The 22,578-nt window shown below is 33.8% G+C and overlaps 1 protein-coding gene across 2 annotated transcripts in view; it reads left to right on the top strand.

Annotated features, from left to right (window-relative positions):
* The window catches only part of LOC126881577 (flap endonuclease GEN), a 43,519-nt gene extending 21,293 nt beyond the window's left edge, over nt 1–22,226 (top strand). For both annotated transcript variants that reach the window (XM_050645920.1, XM_050645921.1), the window contains exons 5-7: nt 4,339–4,550; nt 11,515–11,677; nt 21,266–22,226. In XM_050645920.1, the coding sequence (XP_050501877.1) occupies nt 4,339–4,550; nt 11,515–11,677; nt 21,266–22,185 (1,295 nt within the window). In that variant the 3' untranslated portion in view covers nt 22,186–22,226. The remainder of the gene's footprint in view (nt 1–4,338; nt 4,551–11,514; nt 11,678–21,265) is intronic.
* The last annotated feature ends 352 nt before the right edge of the window (nt 22,227–22,578 follow it).

The raw sequence follows: 22,578 nt of genomic DNA, 5'->3' as shown, positions 1-22,578 counted from the left end.
ACGGTACTCAAAAAATTGCCATTGTATTGAATGTGAGCAACTTCACTGTATTTAAAATTTTTAAAGACCATCGACTGTATCTGTTTCATATCCAACGTGTGCAAGCTCCACTACTTATAGACTTTTTCCGCGCCTATTTTTTGCCAGTGGATTCTTGATCAAATCGCTCAAGTTCCTTTTTTTAATTCTTTGAAGTTCATTTTCAGTATGAGTTTTCAGTATAAATATATTCTCATATAATCAGTACCTATATTTTCTCCCACAACGACTAATAGGGGAATCTTCTCTTAGTTTCCTACAGAGAGAGTTACCTATTATTTTGACGAAATTCCTCTACATCTGAGACAACACATGGTTGATGTATGATGGTGCACTAGCCCATTTTAGCATCAATGTACGTAATCACTTGGATACAGTATATCCAAATCGCTGGATAGGTAGGCGAGGTACAGTACAGTGACCTGCCCGATCACCGGAGTTTAATCCTCTAGATTTTTGTATTTGGGGTTTTCTTAAGTCCTTCCTTCATCTCACTCCCGTCGAAAATCTTGACGATCTCAGAAATCGAATTATAGCCGGCTGTGAATAAAATAAAATAAACAAGCTGAAAATGCGAGCATTATCATAACAAAAACTTTGTTTATTTACGTATTTTAATTCCTAATATGGAAAATTGCTATTCTGAAAACTTGTTTAGAATGAATAATTATGTTTTAATGTGCAATTATATCATTCTAATATTTAATGTTATAAACTATAAAGGCACTTTACTCTTGATCGAAATTCATATTTTTATATACCTCGTATAAAATTAATAAAAATTTATATATGATGGTTGCATCATAAATATTGGACCATGAAGAGCTTTTTATAAAGAATAGCTTTTCTTCGTCAAATTAAAAATAAAAGAGATATAAATGAAAATGCTGTTGGTATCCATAATTTGAGAAAAATGTTGAAATATTTTTTTCCATTAGAAGGATGTAATTGCACATATCAGACCATAATTTTTTATTCCAAACAATATTATTTCATGTAGTCGGTTCGCTAATCTCAGACACAACTGGCTAGTGATTTTAGTCAATAATTTAGCCAATTTGGCAAAAAGTAATTACTAAATAGTTAATAAGTACTAAATAATTAGTAATTTTGGCAAAATTCGCAAAAAACAAAAAAATTACCTACTAGAATCACTAGCCAGTTGTGTCGAGTTTAACGAACCGACTATAATAACAATTTTCATTTCATAACGAATGGAACAGTCCATTTATCATTAAAGGGGAGGGCGTATACTCGTATAAACCTTTTTAAAGCGGTTAATAAATTATTGCTTTTAAAATATACTCGAACTGTATTTTTGTACATCTTATTTATTTTATATAATACCTAATTAAATTCACTATCAAATGTCATTGATATTTTATTAATACTTAATTTAAAATTTAGTTTGACATTCACGATGTGTCAAACTCAAATAATGTAAATAACCTATGCTTTGCTTAAGAGGATGGGTACGTATTTTCGGCTGCAATGCTATTCAAATGGGGATTCATTTTTTTCTAATCCTGAGAAAACTAAAAGTATTTTTGAAAAATTTAAACGCAGAATGAAAGATTACGTTATTAGCGAGGGCCGAAAGTCCCTGAGAACTTATATAATGTTTATTTTAATAAGTTACAGGGGTGAAAATAAAAGAGAAGTATAAGTCAAAATAAACTTTTTTTTTTATTCTAAGGGACTTTCGGCTCTCGGTAATAATTTAGTCTTTCATTCTGCGTTTAGATTTTTCAAAAATATTTATTGGTTTTTCAGGATTTGAAAAAAATGAACACAATGTCCGTGGTAATATTTTCCAAATCTATCTTTGTCATACAACGCACTCAGTCGAATAGAATATTGTCAGCATATTATCTGTCAGACACTGGACTGACAATCAGTGACAATTTTAAATATTTGACATGAATCGGGAATATTTTGAGTTGTTGATTAAATAATATTGATATATAGTGTATTTGATAAATAATTGATTTAAGACGTGATCTTTATAAAAACTTATTTATTGTGTATTATTTATGGAAGATAGAAGCAGAGAATACATCAAGATATATTCCATAATAACAATATATTATTAAAAAATCACTTGAACACTTTTCCTCTTTTCTCGATCGAGTATTAGTTTTTGTTGTAGGTACATATAAGTTATTACAATCACTGAATACATAGTTAGTGAAAAAATTATCACATTTATTAACTGAATTAATAATTTGCAATTATACAAAAAATAACAGTTATCCAAGAACATTCAAAAGCCATCTCTTTAAGTTAGTTATGACATTGTCAAGTAGAATGACATTAGTAGTAGAATATAGTAATATTTACATATCCATACCAGTGTGAATTTTACTACACGTAATTTGTCATGTAAAGACAGAAAAGGTAGGGATAGCCGTAAAATATTTGCGAATTATGTACCCATGGCCTTAACAAATCGAGATTAAAAAACTAGCCTACTTAATAGCAACGATTTCAGCTGAGGTGTAGTGTGTCGGCAGAAAATAAATGGATTGTGACGTCACATTTTAGAGTTTGAGGTCGATTATCTCGAAGACAGTTAGAGATATCGAAATGCAGTTTTCAGATTTGCATTCAGAAGAAAAAACTATATAAGAATACATCGATAAATCTGATCTGAGTATTGCAGGAGCCGCAACGCAATAACACACACACTTTTGCGAATTTATAAACGAAAATAGGTCTGGATCCTGCGTATGAAAAAAAGTTGATTAATAGCAAGCTGAAAATTTGTTAATAGCTTAAGGGTGTCTAGTCGGATAAACTTTGATATATGGGAACACTGGAACAGGGGCAGTTTTAATTGTGGAACAGGTTAAAAATTTGGAACGGTCAGACCACGAAAACGGCACATTTATTTTGTCCGACAGAACAGACTTAAACACTCCGAACAGAGATTAAACTCTCATGCAAAAATCAGACTGCTATTTATCACCTGTCATTTGACATACTCTACATGTTCCACTCATTAAAACACCCATTTGGTGATAAATAGCAGTCTGATTTTTGCATGAGAGTTTAATCTCTGTTCGGAGAGTTTAAGTCTGTTCTGTCGGACAAAATACATGTTCCGTTTTCGTGGTCTGACCGTTCCAAATTTTTAACCTGTTCCACAATTAAAACTTCCCCTTTCCAGTGTTCCCATATACCAAAGTTTGTCCGACTAGACACCCTTAAGCTATTAACAAATTTTCAGCTTGTTATTAATCAACTTTTTTTTCATGCGCGGGATCCAGACCTAAAAGTTTTCGTTGAAAATACACCAGAAATATGTTGGCGAGTATGACAATCAATGAGGCAATGAGTTGAATCTTGTGTCACCTCTGAGGGAGGTAATTTTGAACATCTTTTGTAGATTTGGGTCTAGTTAAAATCTTATTAGTGTTACTTTCTGTTATTGTTCTGGTTTAATGTTATTGTATACTGTTTTTTGTATAACTATATTATAATAGAGTTCTTGATAATATATTAAAGACATGAAAAATATGCGCTAAAATGTTTTATTTTTGCACAAAAACTATTAGTGCGGGATCCGAATCTAGGTCGACTTTCAGTCATTTGTTTACCGGATGAAACATTTTTTTTATTAAATTTCAGAAATAGACAAATAGGTACGACTTGCATGGATTGTCTATCAAAATTCACAAAAATGTGCTTGAAATGTTGATTTCAAACCCTACGCTCCCCTACTTAAGGATAGCTATGAGCATATTTGATAGGCAACCCATGCAACTCGTATTTATCTATGTATGAAATTTAATAAAAAAATGTTCCATCTGGTAAACAGATGGTTGAAGGCCGACCTAGCTTCGGATCTTAGACTATATACACCATATGAAAAAAAACGAAAGAAACGTTTTTGTCATGAATTAAACGAGGGTTTAAAAATAATTTTTAACTTGAAATATCTCACTGGCGTTCTATCTTTTTCTTTGAAAAAAATGCAAACCGTTACCAGTGTGCACGCCAATGATAAATATAAAATTCTTAATTGTATGTCAAAAAAAGTATAATAACTACCTAATTAAAACCCACCAAATTTCATTTGCATATCTCAACCGATTTTAGAGCAATAAATAAATTGTCAGTTTGTAAGAAAAATTTCAACATCCCGTATCTCGGAAACGAAACATTTGCAGACATACTTTTATCGAGAAAGCTGTCATTATTTTTTCATGCAGAGTCACAGTTTTAAGTTTGTCGCACTTACTAACACCCTGTATAATACCCGTTGTTAATTTGTTTCTTAGCTTTACATATTTGAAGGTTGTGTTCCTTGTGGCATGTCAAAGGGTTGTTCAGACGAGAAGTATAAAATCGAAAGAGCCAAAATCAAAAACGAAGTTGCAATGAGAAGCAAAGCTTTAAAAGATCCAGAATTTCCTGATGAAAATCTAATAAAAGAATTCCTAACAAAAAAAGACCATGTGTCTAGGTTAGATCTGGAATGGAAACAGCCAGATCTTGTGGAATTTGTGGTAAGTTATATGAAAAAATATGATTTAGTTATTTTTATTTATTCTATTTTAATATAATTTATTTTTGTTTATTTTATTTTAAGGGAAGGGTATGGTTTGAAATATTTAATTTGTTTTATTATTTCAAATAAAAGTGCATACTTTCAAGAATACTCTCTGAAAATTTCAAAATAATCGGAGTAAAATTACCAGAGATACAGGGTGTTGAATATCCCTACCTTCGACTCGCGTTGCCGCGGCTTCGCGCCAGCACGCTGAGCGTAGTGAGAAATGTTAAACAACTGTTCGCCTTCTCTTTTGTAGATTACTCCGCAATTCAAAAACATATTCCAATGTTCATCACTTTACGATTTGGCAGACAAATCAGAAGATGAAGATGCAGTTGTCAAAACTTTAAACGCATTTTTCTCAAAACTGCTTTTTCAAATGCGGTGGACATTGTAACTGAAAAACTACTTGACCGATCTACCTGAAATTTTGCATAGATTTTCTTTAGACATTTCGCGAGGTAACAACGTCGAGATATTTTTCGTTTTATGCTTATTTTTTCTTAAACAATATTAAATCTGTTGGTTTCCACAAAATTTTTATCAAAAATTTCGTATTTTTGACTTCTGAGTGATACCAAAAATTCAAAAATAATTAAAAATAAAAAAACTCGACGTTGTTACCTCGTGAAACTCATAATCTAATAAATCTTTTTGAATTTTTTGTTTCGTATGATCCAGTGATGAGTTCTGATGTCCACCGCAAAATCCATTTTTTTTTGAGCTGCTTGCCAAAATTTGTCCCCAATGGCTGATTTTTCAATATTTTGGATTTAATTTTTTCTTAAATATTCTTTGAATTGTACTTAATATGTTTATTTAATTTAAAAATAAAATAATTCTACCATAGCTTCGAAAAAAAATCACAAAAATGTGCTTGATATGTTGATTCCCCCCCCCCTTAAGAAAGCTATGCTTCCAATAAATACCATTTGTATGAATAACTCTCTACAACTCTACAGCATATTTCAAACAAGCGATGCAGTGTACAAGGATAGCCCTATGCTAACTAAATGAGAATTATGTTGACAACGCTGCTGTTCTTCACAGCAGCGGTCGTGAAAGGTAGTATTGGGCAGGTATCGCTGTTAACTGCTGTGGGATACTAAAGGAGGATTTATTTATGATAATTCACAGAATGGCAAACACGCTTGCAATATACGACCATACTGAAAAATATCCATTTTACTTTAAATCTTTTTTATATTAAATAATGGGAAAGAGTAACACAATTAATATTTGGTAGAAGCTCCATTATTGTCAATATAACTTTGTAATCTTCTGTTCATCTTCTTCTTCTTGTTGTGCCACTCCTATCGGAGATTGGAAATCATCAAGGCTACCCTGACCTTGTTTACAGCTGACCTAAAAAGTTCATTAGTGGTGCAGCCAAACCACTCTCTCAAATTCCGCAACCATGACATTCTTCTACGGCCTGGATTCCGTTTTCTTTCTATTTTTCCTTGCATTATATTTTGAAGTAATGGGTATTTATGACCTCTCATCAGGTGACCCAAATACTCGAGTTTTCTTCGTTTTATCGTTAACAAAATTTCTGGGCTCTTCCTATCCTTCGTATTACTTCAATATTTGTGATTCTTTCAACCCAACTTATGTTCAGCATTCGACGGTAGCACCACATCTCGAAACTTTCAATATTTTTTATGTTGTTCTGTTTGAGAGTCCAGGCCTCTACACCGTATAATAGCGTGTTAAATACGTAGCCTCTTAGCATTCTTAATCGTAGAGGGATGCTTATATCTCTGTTGCAGAAGAATTTTCTCATCTTTATGAAGGTGGCCCTGGCAATTTCGATACGTCTTTTTATTTCATTGTTTTGGTCTCCAGTTTCGTTTATTAAAGTTCCCAAGTATTTGTAACTTGATACTTTTTCAATTTAAATGCCGTTTATACTAATATGTGCTGGTTGTGTCATGATTTTACTGAAGACCATATACTTGGTAGATATAACTTCTGTTTATAGATTGCACCAATCTCCTCATACTATATTTAACAAGCTCCTCCCATGCCTGATCAATTGCTTCCCATAGTTCAATTAGGTATATTCCGTAGCCTAAGGTTTCTTCCATTTCATTTCTTTTTGCTGCCTCCACATTTTCGATGGCGTTAAGGTCTGGACTCCGCGAAAGCTACTAGAGACTTCAACACTTATCCATCCCCAATCCCCATACGTTAACGGAGGATCCTCCACTATTGAAATTGATATGATGAGTATACCGTTCATCAAACCTATGATTTCTCGGTCTAAAAAGACCATTATATGATGGAAATAATTCTTCATTGGAAAATGCGACTTTAGACCAATAGTTGTCCTCACAGTTTATGAATTCATTACAAAATGCAACTCGTTTCCTCTTGTGATCCTTCCAGCTGCACAATTTATCAATTCACTTGCTTTAATCCTTCTACGCGCAGTGCGAATGCTGCCTGGAAACGCTGTCTCTTATCTAGCTTTTCGAGCTTTGGTAAAAGGAGCTGCTCTCGGATAATCTACTAATACCTCATCTTGTTGCTTTGTGAAGATCTTCTGCCCTCGTGAATCACTCAACCGTGCTAGAGAGTGAAAATGTTCCCATCTTTGTTTGATTTTCCATATGCACATATGGCTCAGGTTCAAATCTGCAGCAAATGGCCATAGTTACTAACCTTATTCCAGTTTGGCAATTCCTCTTGTATTTTGTGCGTCATTCAAAGGCTTTCTATACTAAAATCACAATAAAGATGCACTAGAAATAAACAAACCAAGACACGTGAATATTACGAGGAGTACTCCCGAATCATGATTTACAATGTATAAATTTTGTAAATCATGATTTGGGATTTACAATGTATATACATATACAGGGTGTTTGGTAAAGAATGGGCCATAGCTTAACCTCAGGTTCCTGAGGTTAAAATAAGCCGATTTAAGCTAACTTACCTTAGTACAAAGTTTATAATAACCGAGATACAGGGTGTCAAAGTTAAACTTTTTTTTATTTATTATTGAATATTTCCTGACAGGTATGAGATAACAACATGAAATTTGGTATGTGGGGGTTTTTTGGGTAGAGAAAACTAAATTCCCTACCAAAAATTATGTATTGCCCAGAGGGCGCCACATACGCCTTTCAGCACTCATTTATTACGTTCAATTTTTTTATCCCTCACTTTGTATCATTTTGACATTAAAATTTTTATTCTCCTATTAGTTTTACTTAACAAAGGTATAATTTTTTCATCTCCCTAAACTCAACCGTTTTCGAGATAAACGCATTTTAAATCTGCGATACACCATCATTTTTAGCATAATATCATTGTAGTCACACCCGAAAAATAACTTAAAATCATAAAATTATCCAAAAATGTATCGCAAATTTCTTCAAATGGAATTTGCGATGCAATGACATAAATTTGAGAACTGGCACAATTATTATGGTTTTAAGTTATTTTTTCGGGTGGAACTACAATGATATTATGCTAAAAATGATGGTGTATTGCAGATTTAAAATGCGTTTATCTCGAAAACGGTTGAGTTGGTTGAGCAAAAAAACCCCAACATACCAAATTTCATGTTGTTATCTCATACCTGTCAGGAAATATTAAATAATAAATAAAAAAAGAGTTTAACTTTGACACCCTGTATCTCGGTTATTATAAACTTTGTACCAAGGTAAGTTAGCTTCATCATCCAGCCTCAAAAGTCCACTGCTGAACATAGGCCTCCTCCCCTCGTTTCCAACCCCATCTATCCTGCGCCGCCCTCATCCAGTTTTTATTTACTTAAGTCGTCAGTCCATCTTGTAGGCGGTCGACCGACGCTTCTCTTGTCTTCTCTTGGCCTCCATTCCAATAACCTCTTCGTCCATCGCCCTATAAGTTAGCTTAAATCGGCCTATTTTAACCTCAGGAACCTGAGGTTAAGCTATGGCCCATTCTTTACCTAACACCCTGTATTTACAATGCATTGTAAAACATGTTTTTGGGAGTGCTCCTTGCAACATTCAACGTGTCTTGATTTGTTTATTTCTAGAGCATCTTTATTGTGGTTTTAATATATGCATTTTGGACGCGTTAATAGCTTTTTATTTTTGACAAGCTGTAGACAAACAGTATTACAATGTAAAAATGAAATGTAGTAAACTATTCAGTGACTGCAGCTGCACGTTGACCCATATGTAGTAATAAACCAAGAAAACATGCATTTCTATGGCATCGGTGCCATGCCATCCTAGAACCCTTTTCATTATATGTTTTGCTATTTCTTATCAAGAGTTTGTTTCTGTTGTTAAAATATTTGTTGCATTGAATCAACTTCTATGTCAATCTATTCTCTTTGATCGCTTTGGAAAATCTGAACCTGTTGTAGTTCATTATTATCCAATTCACCTTCAATATTTCGAATTTGTCTTGGATATTTGAAGTCCACACCCGTTAATGTAATGGAAATTGAGGCGATAGAACCACCCCTGGAATTTCGACGACAGTTTTGAAGTGAAAAAAAAGTACTAGAACCATAGGAAAAAATACAAACTATCTGCAGGATATACATAAGTTATCAATTTTAGATCTAACCCATAAATATTGGACAAAGAAAAAATGTTCACTTCTTGTAAATAGTTACTTGAAAATATCTCAATACCGAAGTACTTTCTATACTTATGAAAATCAAGTTTCACCTATGTATTCCCATGTATTAGAAGATCTATTCTCAAAACAAATTAATACTTTTGTTATGGATATTAATTTAAATCCAGCCGTTTTTCAATCATTTATACTTCATAAATGGCCACATTATCAGTTTTACTATACAGATGGATCCAAAGTACAAAACAAAGTAGGATGTGCAATAATAAATATTCAAAGTGGATTTAAAAAATTATTCAAATTGCCATGTGAATCATCGATATACACTGCTGAAATTATAGCGATACTTTTTGCTTTAAGACACATATATAGTAACGAACCCTATAGTTGCATAATATTTACAGACAGTAAGAGTGTCGTTGACAGACTAACTTACGTACATAAGTCCCAACAACTAAATCATATAGAACTGGAAATTATGACTCTTTATAATAAAATTGCAAATTTAGGAAAAAACATCATTATATCATGGATAAAGGGACACGCGGGCATTAAGGGTAACGAAATAGTAGACAGGCTAGCCAAATCCGCCCTAGAAATAGGCGAAGAACCTTCCCTGAACTTATTACCCATTTCGGATATTGATATTATTAGTAAACGACATCAAAAAGAAAACTGGCAAACGTATTATCGAAACACGAGAACTGGAAGTAATTACAAACAAATGCAGCCTGAAATTCCCATAAAAAGAGGATTTCATTCTGTATCAAGTCGCCATTTCATAAGAGTTATAAATAGATTGAGATGTAATATCACGCTCTTACTCCCCTTCATATGTTCAGTCTGGGTCTCACAGAGTCACCTAACTGTGAGTGTGGAAAAGAAGGTGATCTACTACATATTCTCCTCGAATGTTCCCCTCAATCAGTAAATATAAACAAATTTTATGATAATCTTAATATTTTAAAAATTCCACTTCCCGTCTACCTAAACAATTTGATTTTTTCTGAAGATATTAATACATTAAAAACAATTTACGAACATGTTTGTTTTATTATTTTTTTTAACCCTGTAGATTTAAGTAATTATTGTATATTAAAATTGAAAAAAAAGAACAAGAAAAAAAAAACAAAAGAGTAAAAAAAAGAAAAAAAAAACTAAGATGTAAACCTCCGAGAAGTTGAATCGGGTTTATGTCTTAGCGTAGTAAAAAAAGAATTAAAAAATAAAAAAAAGAAAAAAAACAAATTAAAAATATAATAAAAAAACTATATAAAAAAATATATATATACAAAAAAAATAAATATATCCAAAAATATATTTACATCCAAAACAGTGTATTTATTTAGATAGTAGTATGTTAGTTTCTTATGTACATATATTTAGAGTTAGAAATACAGAAAAAATTTCTCTGATTGAAAAAAAAATTGTTTGTTTTTAAAATAAAATGTCTGGCTAATTGACTCAGCCAAGGCCATCAAATTCACACAAAAAAAACCTTCAATATTATTACTATCACTACTATCTATACTAAAAGCCACAGTTAGTATGCAGTGCAGCGAGCATAGCGCAATGTATTTCTTACGGGAGAACGACCGACCACGTTGCCGGTTTTCCCCCGAGCGACGCATCAGGACCGTGATTTCTCAGTCTATCGCCAAACTACCACGCACCTACCACTGTTGCGACATGAGCGGCATCGCTGCTCCTCGTAAGACCAACACTGCATTCTAACTGTGGTTTCTACTTTAGATCGTCTGAGCATAATTCCTATCATCTTCATAATTATCCATTAGGAACTTTTGTCAGTTTTCTCGTCTATGTTTGAAAACGTTTTAAGTTCAGATAAATGTTATTTAAAGAAGTTTCTTTCATATTTATAACAAACTAAAATGCATTGCATCTTACATAAACCGCAGGCTTAACTCATATTCACATAGCACTATGATGTATGTTTTTGCAGTGTTCAATTTTAAATGTTTAAAAAGTAGGGTCTTCACATAATACATTCTTTATTGGGACAAAAAACGAATAGCAGATTGATTGATTAATAAACATAAAAATATAGTTTAATTATAGTCGGTTCTCTAAACTCAAACACAACTGGCTAGTGATTTTAGTCGGTAAGTTTTTGTTTTTGACCAATTTTGACAAAATTGGCAAAATTACCAACTATTTAGTAATTATTAACTATTTAGTAATTACTTTTTTGCCAAATTTTACCAAATTGACAAAATTACTTACTAAAATCACTAGTCAGTTGTGTCTGAGTTTAGCGAATCGACTATAAACAGAAATTAAATAAATAAAGTAACGAGAGTGTTTTTTAGCGCTTTACCACAAAATTCTTGCAATGGGAAGAAATGTACAGCTTCGAAAAAATTCTTCCCATACTGACTAGATGGCAATGTACACATTATACAGCAGTTCAGTCGACTAATTTAAAAAATGTCGTTCAACCCAGTCATATAAAAAAGACTCGCAACCCCAAAGGTAAGATGGTATTCTAACTTGGCAATAGTGATGAGCAAAACAAGAACAAGATCAAGACCAGGCTAGTCTTGGTCTTGGTCTTGTTCTTGCAAGCTTGGTCTTGGTCTTGCAGCTAAAAGGCAGTCTTGGTCTTGGTCTTGCACTAGCCGGTCTTGTTATTGGTCTTGGTCTTGGTCTTGCTGCAAGAGTCTTGCTGGTCTTGCTTTTTTGGTAGTAATAATTTGAACCAAACAATTTCGAATAAAATGTACATTGAAATAAATAAAGATGTGAAGAATGAAACTATATTTTTTGCTTTAAAATTTTAACAGAATGTAGAATGTAGTTTCAAACGGATACCAATTTTAACATTATACATTCACCTAATGACCTAATTATTTCTTTCTATATAAAGAGATTAGAGTATATTTTTATAATGGTAATGTTTATCAGTAGGAAAAACCTGCATTTACAACCCTTGTTGCAATTGCCGGCCATCGGTTGTGTCATGTTGTGTTTTGCATGCTGTCGATACCTGCCGCCTGCCTTCAGACCACGTCTTGAGTCTGGATTATTGTTTGTTGCCCCTGTATTTTAATAAAATGTTAAAGAAAAAGAGCTTCTTAAAGGAGCCACAAATGGTCGGGGACCTTCAATTCACGGATTTTACGAAAAGGGATAAACGGTTTATAGTTGTTAACAGATAATGATCTGCTCCTTTCACGCGAGCACTGTAGTATTTATCCTACGAGGGTCAAATTTAAGAACATAAATTAAATTTTTTTAAGAGAACACAAAAATCAAATATTTTTTACTCTATTTAATCATTATTTAATATAATTAACTTTTTTTATAAACTAACTAAAACATACTTTTTAGTAAATACGTACATATTTACCATACCTATTTATAGACCTAATACTATAACATAATAACTAAACCTAATGGGGAGTTATAAACGCTTAATTCTGTAATTTGTTATCTTGCAGTTCTTTAATTTTATTTAAACTACATTGCTCTCGTAACACGAGTTATTCGCACTTTTTATTTTCACATATTTTTGGAATGAATACCCATTATGACATTTAAAAAGTTGAAAATATTCGGATGTGGGTAGTAAAAACTAGAATTTAAAACACACTGAAATGATGCGCATGCATTTCAAGTGCGGCACATACTATTTGTACTACTGGCCCTTTCTGGGGAAAACCTAGATTCTTCCAAATAGTTTTCAACTATGAAATCAGTAAAATTCTTTACACGTTTGTCATCCGGGATTTTCACAAATAATTCAACTTCCAACTTTCGTTGATTGTAAAAAAGTAATCCAAAAAATAATTTTAGAAATTTCCCAGTATCGGAATTTTTGTCATTATATTCAGAAACTGAACCTAAGCTTTGGATTTTGCGATACCAAGCTTGACACATTACAATCAACAACCAGTTATTTTTTATTCAGGCCACAATGCTTTCACAGCATTGTGAATCCCTTTTCAAAATCTATTATGATATTTTTGTATTCATTTTAAATTTAACGACCTACATTTTCCTCGATTATGCGAAAAGAATTGAAATAAGTGTCAGTATTTTTATTAGACAAAAAAGCGAAAACTACTGGTACATAAAAACCGTTTCTAATTGCGTTTTTTTTTTAATGGATTACCCTATCTATAATTACATTTTTTTGTCTTACAAGTAATTTCAATTGTCCTTGAACTGTCGCCGTTTGAAAACTTGCCTTCTGGACACTTTGAAGGTTGAGAAAATGCAAACCGTTTGACTTAATCAAAACGACTTAAAAATATAACCAAAATATTATGCATTTTAAAAATTCCATATTGTTTAAGGTTTCTTACAATGTCAGTATATATTATTGAACTAAAAAGATAAAAAAAGATAAAGTTAAATAATAAAAACCAATTTTTCTCAAAAAAGTGCAAGAGTCTTGCAGGTTGGTCTTGGTCTTGCGTGGTCTTGCAAGGTTCGGTCTTGGTCTTGTTCTTGCAAGCTTGGTCCTGGTCTTGATCTTGCAACCAAAAGGCGGTCTTGGTCTTGGTCTTGGTCTTGCTGCAAGACCAAGACCAAGACCAGTCTCGCTCATCACTACTTGGCAAGAATCATAGTGCCGTATTAAGTCGTCCAGTTCCAAAATTCATCTTATCCAAAGTGTCAGAAAAAGCAAAAAAAAAGTTTATAGGTATTAGAATGAACTGTTACTCAAAATAGAAAATCTAACTGTATGTTTATGATACTAATGATACTATTTTACAAGCTATTTATAACATAACTTAGCTATTATGTAAAAATTTTAAAAGCTATAATGTGTAACATTTTGATATACTAACTTATTCCACAAAAAGCTATTCGCGAACAAGTAAATTTTTTTGGAAGCGTATCATTAAAAAAATTAATTACGGAAACTGTATTTATTCATTAATTGCATGGATATGGGGGTGACGTAAATCAAAAACAATATATCCAGAATCTGGAAGTAGTGCAATACCTTGAAAGAGTTCCTAAAATTGCCACAGCTTTGTGTGTTTCAACGTCGTCATTTAGTGTATTTGCCTGCAGTTAATGAGGCTAGTGAAGTTGCAGTGTTAGAGCATAGAGATGTGTCCGATACGCTATTTTGATATAGCAGTTGCTTCTGCTTAAATAAAAATAGCAATTAAACATAGCTGCTACTTTAATAGCAGTTTCTTTTTTAGCATTATTCAACGCTTTCATGATGATATAAGAAAAGAAATCATATTTGTTTGTTACTCGAGCGCGTCAGATTATGATATGGGGAGAAACCTTGTACCCTGTAAATGTTCCCCTACCATATCTTCTTCTTGATGTGCGTATCCGTGACGAATGTTGGCGATCATCATGGCAACCTTCACCTTATCTGCAGCAACGCGGAAAAGCTGCACATATGTTGTGTTGAACCAGGTTCTGAGGTTCTTTAACCAGGATGTTCTTCTTCTTCCTGGACCTCGCTTTCCAAATATTTTTCCTTGCAGGATGGCTTATAGGAGGGCATATCTGAATTCATTTCGCATAATGTGTCCAAAGTATTCCAACTTTCGAGATTTGATGGTGGTTAGTACTTCTCGGTTCTTCCCCATTCTTCTAAGAACCTCCTCATTTGTGACCCGATCAGTCCATGGGATTTTAAGAATTCTCCGATATAGCCACATCTCAAATGCTTCCAATTTTCGGCACATATCCTCGTTCAAGGTCCATGATTCAACACCATAAAAAAAAGCAGAGAAGACGTAACATCTCAGCATTCTTACTTTTATACCAAGAGAAAGGTTGTGGCTCTTGAAAAACGCCCCCATACGGTTGAAGATTGATCTAGCTTTTCCGATGCGATCTCTTATTTCTTGGTTATTGGTCCATTCTTCATTTATTATGGTGCCGAGGTAGTTGTAGTGCCTCACTCTTTTCACAGGGGTTTGGTTGATATAGAGTTGACCTTCTATTATCTTTTTCTTGCTGACGATCATAAGCTTTGTTTTCTTTACGTTTATATTGAGTCCATATTGTTGACTGTAATACGTGATTTTGTCCATGAGGACTTGTAGGTCTTGTAGGTTGTCCGCAAATACTATGGTGTCATCTGCATATCTGATATTATTTAGCGGGTACCCGTTTAGTAGAATACCTTTTTCAGTTTCGTGCAAAGCTTCGATAAATATTTTTTCAGAGTAAAGATTGAAAATTAGGGGGGACAAAATGCAGCCTTGCCTCACTCCACGCATGATTTTGACATATTCGTGAGTTCACCGTCAACTCTGAGGTTTGCAGTCTGATTCCAGTAAAGGTTTCTAATTATTTTCAGATCTTGGTTGTTAATTCCTGCTTCTTTTAGTATTTGCATCATCTTGGCGTGTTGTACTCGATCAAACGCCTTCTCGTAATCAACCAGACATGCGTATACGTCGCAATTTACGTCTCTGCATCTCTGGAATAAGACTTGTATTGAAAACAAAGCCTCTCGTACCAACAGCATTTATGAACCCGAACTGGTTGGGCGAAATTTGACTTTCACATAGCTTGTAAATTCTCGTATGGATTACCTTTAGGAACAATTTTAGGAGATAACTCATCAGGCTTATCGTACGGTATTCTTCGCACTTTTTGGCTCCTGGTTTTTTTGGAAGTGCAATAAACTCAGACTTCAGCCATTCTGTTGGTATTTGTCCAGAGTTGTATATGTTGTTGAATATCTTTGTGATTATTGCTATTGATTCGTTGTCCATCAGTTTGAGTAGTTCTGCTTATATATTATCGGGACCTGCTGCTTCGCCATCCTTTAGCTGTGTTATGGCAGAATAAACTTCCTGCTGTAATATTCTTGGTCCATCATTTACCTCTTCTTCTAGCTCAAAGGTGTTATCTCTTTGGTCTTCAAATAGTTTTTCTAGATATTCTTTCCACGTTCTAATTTTACTCTGTTTATTTAAGATGATGTTTCCGTCAGAATCAGTTAGATTTCCTCTCTGTCTCCGTCTTAGTCCACCTGTGAGTTCTTTAATTTTCCTATGTACATTGTGACTATCGTACTTTGATTGTAGAATCTGAATTTGTTGGCATCTCTCCATTGCTTCTTTTTCTTTCGCTTCTCTAATTTTCCTTCTTATTGATATATTGATTGTTTTGTATGTGTCGGGGTCATATTTTGCATTTCTTTTTTCGTCCATTAGTTTCAGGATCTCATCTCTCATCCATGATTTCTCCTTGGTTAATTTATCTGCCTTTAAGTGTATATCCTTTACATTTTGAACTATTTCGGTCATCTGTTTGATCATTTGTTCTTCGTTCGATGCGTCTCTAATTGCAGTCACTTGCTCGTTTAACGTGGCTTGGACCCTCATTTTCGTGTCAGGGTCTTTTAGCATACGTAGGTCGTATGATTGTGATTTCTTTTTCTGCACTATTTTGAGTTTGACGCGAAATACTCCCACCGGTGGAACGTGGTCCGTCTCTAAGTCTGCTCCAGGATAAGTCTTGACAGATGTAAAGCTGTTTCGGAATCTTTTGTTTACTAAAATGTAATCTATTTGATTTCTAATAATTCCCCCGGGTTTGTCTTGAGGGGATTTCCATGTGTAGAGCTTTCGAGGTGGTAATTGGAAAAATGTGTTAGTGTGTCTTCTGCGAATTTTTCTAGGAGGTCTCCTCTGTCGTTTCTGACTCCAAGTCCATGTGCGCCGATGTACTGCGTCTTATCTCCAGCTCCAATCTTGGCATTAAAGTCTCCCATAATGATAAGAACTTGCTGTCGTGGAATTTTCTGTATAATTCTGTTGATATTCTCTACCATACTCTTATCATATTCTCTACCCTACCATATATTGGATCTTAATACAAGGGAGTTCGTTAATTGGGGCCCGAAAAAAAATCCATCCTTAGAAAAACTTGAAATCGTCAGATTAAGATAAAGTAAGTTAAATACATGCAAAACAGTGTATACTTATTTCAAAAATCTGACGGTTTGAGCGGGGCATAAGGACATGGGTGTCACAAAGTTTCACAAGAAAAAAGCGAATATTTCGAGAAATAAACGTCAAATCGAAAAACTAAAAAATACGTGTTCAATATTTTTTAAAAATCTATCTAATGATACCAAACACGACCCCTCACGGAAGTGGGGTGGGGGTTACTTTAAAATATTAAATAGAAGCCCCCATTTTTATTGCAGATTTGGATTCCTTATATAAAAATAAGTAACTTTTATTCGAAAAATTTTTTTCAAATTATGGATAGATGGCGCTATAATCAGAAAAAAGATTGATGGAAATGAAAAATTAAATTAATAAATGGAAAGTCCCCACTTAAATGGAAAACTACTTAACTTTTTTTGGTTTTAGGACCTACTCTTCACAACCCAATAGGTACCCATAACGCTCGAGTGACTGCAAATTTAGCATACTTTCCTCCCCCACTATTGGTATTTAATGTGAACGTATAAATAATAATTGTTGCTAAAATAATACATCTAATACGGACATTTTTTTAATGACAAAAAAATTTTTAACAAATTACAAGGTGGTTGTAATTTATACTATTTGTTTTAAGTTACTATTTTAACTGGGAGTAAGCCCCAACATAAGTTAGAACTTAGGTTAAGTACCCCGCACAAACCTTATGGAAATTAGGTCCCAGTGGATTTCGTTCATACTTTGGGAAAATACTCTTTGAAGCATCCTGATAAAAAGTTCTCATGCCACAACTCAATCGTATGAAGGATTTTCAAGATATAGAGGCACAAACTCAGATAATTATAAGATTTACTGGGTATTCCAATTCCCTGAGTTACTGGTTATCTGGCAACATGTAGAAGTTTGGATCAAGGAAAAGTACTAGTAATCTAGGATTTTTTCCTGGCTATCCAATGGCGACCTTTACTTTTACCTTGACCTTTAACGGACGTCATCTTCTAGAGAGTTTCGAAGGTTTGTTTTCGGCAATTAATTGATATAAACAGATTACTCATGGATTTTTTGGATCGCTAAACACGAATATGCCATCAGAATTGACTTTCGGAGGACGTGGTGGCCAGGGCCACTGCAAGGGACGTCATCTTCTAGAGTTTCGATGGTTTTCGGCATATAATTGATGCAAATGAATTACTGGAGGGTTTTTTAAAGTCGCTAAACACGGATATGCCACCAGAACCGACTCTCGGAGCACCTGGTTTCCAAGGTCAATGAAAGGCGCTCCTGGAGTTTCGAGGATATTTGGTACTACATTAATGCAAACGGATTAGTTATAGGTTTTTGGGGTTGCTGAACACGAATACGTGATCAGCACAGACACAGGAGCACCTGGTGCCTAAGACAGGTTATCTTCTGGAGTTTCGGAGGAATCAATTGAATTACTCTTAGGTTTTTAACTCCAGAAGATAACCTGTCTTAGGCACCAGGTGCTTCTGAGTCTGTGCTGATCACGTATTCGTGTTCAGCAACCCCAAAAACCTATAACTAATCTCTAAGACCCTCGAAACTCCAGGAGCGCCTTTCATTGACCTTGGAAACCAGCTGCTCTGGGAGTCGGTTCTGTTGGAATATTCGTGTTTAGCGACCTCAAAAAACCCTCCAGTAATTCATTTGCATCAATTAAATGCCGAAAACCATCGAAACTCTAGAAGTTGACGTCCCTTGCGGGGACCCTGGACACCACGTCCTCCGGAGGTCAATTCTGATGGCATATTCGTGTTTAGCGATCCCAAAAACCCATGAGTAATCTGTTTTTATCAATTTAATGCCGAAAACCCTCGAGACTCTAGAAGATGACGTCCGTTGAAGGCCAAGGTCAAAGTAAAGGTCGCCATTGGATAGTCAGGATAAAATTCTAGACTACTAGTACTTTTTCTTGATCCAAACTTCTACATGTTGCCAGATAACCAGTAACTCAGGAAATTGGAATACCCAGTAAATCTTATAATTTTCCGAGTTTGTGCCTCTATATATTGAAAATCCTTCATACGATTGCGTTGTGCCCATGAGAACTTTTTATCAGGATGCTTCAAAGTGTATTTTCCCAAAGTATGAACGAAATCCACTGGGACCTAATTTCCATAAGGTTTGTGCGGGGTACTTTATTTGAAGTTTCGACTTCCACTTCGGAAATTGTTCCAAACGAAATATATAACAATGCCCTGCACTTTCCTAATAAATAGAATGTAAAATAGTACAGAAAAGTACGTTAGTAATGCTGGGCATACAGTTTTAAACGTTCAATTGGCTCGAACCTGAATTACAGTTCACCCAAATTGTTCACAATATCATAGTCATAGTCAGTGGCTGTTTCTCCATAAGTGCACATGTGCACGTGAACCCCCAAAATTATTTTCACACAAACATTCATATTAAAATTTATCATTTTATAAATAACATTTTAATCTAACTATACAGTAATTGAAATCACAAATCGCAGATCCAAGGAGTTTATATATTTAATTATTTTTATTCTATTTCGACGAGGAAACTTCACGAATGCGAGGCCTTAGACAGAACCATCTCGATCACCGCTCTTACGGTGGCTGCTATCCCGATGACTTATCATAGGGCAAAATACAACTCACCACACACCCCGCTTCCCGCTATAGTGCACAAGTTTTGATGCCCACAAGTGCACAAATTGACTGTGATCTTATGGTGTTTTTAACGTGCACGGCGGGCACATGTACATTTAAATTTTGCTTTTGTGAAAAGTTCGAATTTCGGAACAATATTAAGATTGGAGGGATTTGTGGATGTGAAAGTTGGCGTGGAATATTTAACATCAATTAAATTTTCTTCATTATATTTAGAAGAAAAACTAAAAATATCTAAACCAATTTTCTTAATTACGAATGTACCAAAGAGCAAAGGTCTGGGTTATAAAAGATCATTTAACATGGAGATTTGTGAAAAAACTTACTGGTTGCGTATCAATACTTTTTACCGCTTTCCGTGTTTCCTACATATTTGGAGAAGAGGAATCATAAAGAACAAAATAGAATAGAAGATCCGATTTTAAGTATCCGGGGCAGTCCACTTACGTAAATTTTTTATTGAAAATAATTTACAAGATGATTTTTCTGAAATAATTTGAATTCTTCAATTACTTGTTACGATGCCAGTGACAACTGCAGAAACAGAACGATGTTTCTCTGCATTAAAACGTATCAAAACCAAAACTTCCCTTAGAACGGATATTGGCTAGGATCCATTAACAGCACTCGAAATGTTTTCAATAAAAAAAAATGATTCAAGAAATTTCAAATTTTACTGAATTGGTTATTGAAGAATTTATCTAAAAAAGTAACAGGCGACTTAACTTTCGTTACAAAACTTGTTTGTAACATTTAAACACTAAATTATAATTTTAAGTCAATAATACATTATTTATTGTAATTTTTTAAAAAGGTCCTTCGATTTGACGACACAAAAAACTTTACCTAGGGAAATAGGGCCTCAAGGGCTTTTTATATCTTTATTTTTTTATATCTTTTATATTTAAATTATGTGTGCACCCCCAACACTTTACACCAGGCGCCGCCACTGGTCATAGTCAATCAAAACAGCAGTTCACAGAGCTTGAAATAGTCGAAATCACCGAAACGCACCAACTTGAAAATCATCCTCGCTTTGTGTTTGCGCCTTATCGACTGCTACAAAAATAGTAGCTATTTTGGAAGCCGGTAGCAGTAGCAGTTACTAAGAACCAGATAGGAGTTAAAAAAAGCAGTCTGCTATTTAGCAACCCATCACTTCATCTAGATCACATATTAAGTACGAGGCAACTAGCAACTGTATCTGGAAGTAACCGATCTATCTGGAAGCAACCGATCTAACGTCCAAGACATTTTGAGTAAGAACAGATTTCATTCATATAAAATAACATTTAGTGCAGAAACTTGTGTGAAAACTTAGGACTACGAAATCCACCTGCTTGTTTAGAAGTGATTTTATTACAGATCTAAACGAATTTTGGAACTATGTAATTTATTAGGGAGTGTTTTTCAAAATGTATAATTTGCATTTAGTAGCTTTTTTTAAGAAATTACTTTGGAAATGGACGACTCTATTGAAAGTTTGTAATTAAACTAATCATTTTTTATATTTTCAGGCGTTCCTAGCTACGAAATCATTTGGTCTGATCCAGAAAACTATTTCAAAAATGTCATTCCAAAAGAACAAATCGAAGACTCAAATAAAACATTAGAACAAATGTGGACAACGATAGAACCTCAAGAATTCGTCAACAAGGCGTATCCGAAATTAGTAGAAACATTCCAGCTCAGCAAAATTAAACCCAAGAAGGCTACAAGAAGAAGAAAAAAGGCAATTGATGTAGACGATATTAGTGATATGTTAAAAAATACATCGATTTCAGAACCAAAACCCAAAAAAACGCGTAGAACTAACAAAAAGGGTCAAATACAGTCTGAGAAACCTTTACAGCCTACATTGTTAGACAATTTCTTGAAAAGAGCTGTAATTCAGAGCCATATGAATAAGCAGAAAGAATTGGAAGATATAAATGAAAATAACTGCCATACATCAACACCTTTGAAATGTAAGGAAAGTTTTGTGGACATGTCTTGCTTTGGAGACGAAGATAACGACAGTGACCTATCTGACATAATAGAGAACATCATTTCTAGAAAACCTAGAAATTTTGAACTCATAGCGAATAAAGAGAATGAATGTGAAGAAATACACCTGCAGGAAATATCTACAGAAATATTAGAAACAGACTTAAAAGTCTCTAGCTTCTTTATGTGTGATCCTGTTGAACATGATCTATTTGAGAACACATTCAATGAGATGTATAATAGTGATGACAATGATAGTACAATAGAATATGACTTTGAAGAAAATAAATGTTTAGAAAATGGAAGTGATAAAAGTGAGGAAAACAGTGGTGAAATCCATAATGATGATAAACAAAATGAAAAAAATATATTAACAAAAGCGGACGTAGAAAATGAAGATAGTTTCTGTGAAGTATATGTGCCTTTAATAGAACGACTTAAGACTAAATAAAAGTGAATAAATGTTTTTATTAAATAAAACGTAAAATTGTATTTTTTTTTTTTTTGTTATCAAACAAGGAATATTGACTTTGAACCTAATAATATCTCCAGGTTTGTATATCGTTTTTTGGATTCTCTTTTACCCCGTTTATTGGGACCGCGCAAGTTCGGAAAAGCGACACCTGGTTTCTTCGCTCTGCACTTTTATTCGCACTTTTAATTATATTGGCCAATCATATGGTCCTGGTTACTGGATAATTGTCAAGGCCATAGTCCAAAAAAATAATAAGAAGAAAAAATAAGATTTAGGTTAGGTTATTAAAACGGAAACAATTGTAAATAATAGTAAATAAAATTAGTTATTAAAATGCAGTACTGCAAAATACAATTAATTAAATTTACC

The sequence above is a fragment of the Diabrotica virgifera genome, chromosome 3, assembly GCF_917563875.1.
Source record: "Diabrotica virgifera virgifera chromosome 3, PGI_DIABVI_V3a".
Lineage (NCBI taxonomy): Eukaryota > Metazoa > Arthropoda > Insecta > Coleoptera > Chrysomelidae > Diabrotica > Diabrotica virgifera.
This window is presented reverse-complemented; position numbering and strand designations above follow the sequence as displayed.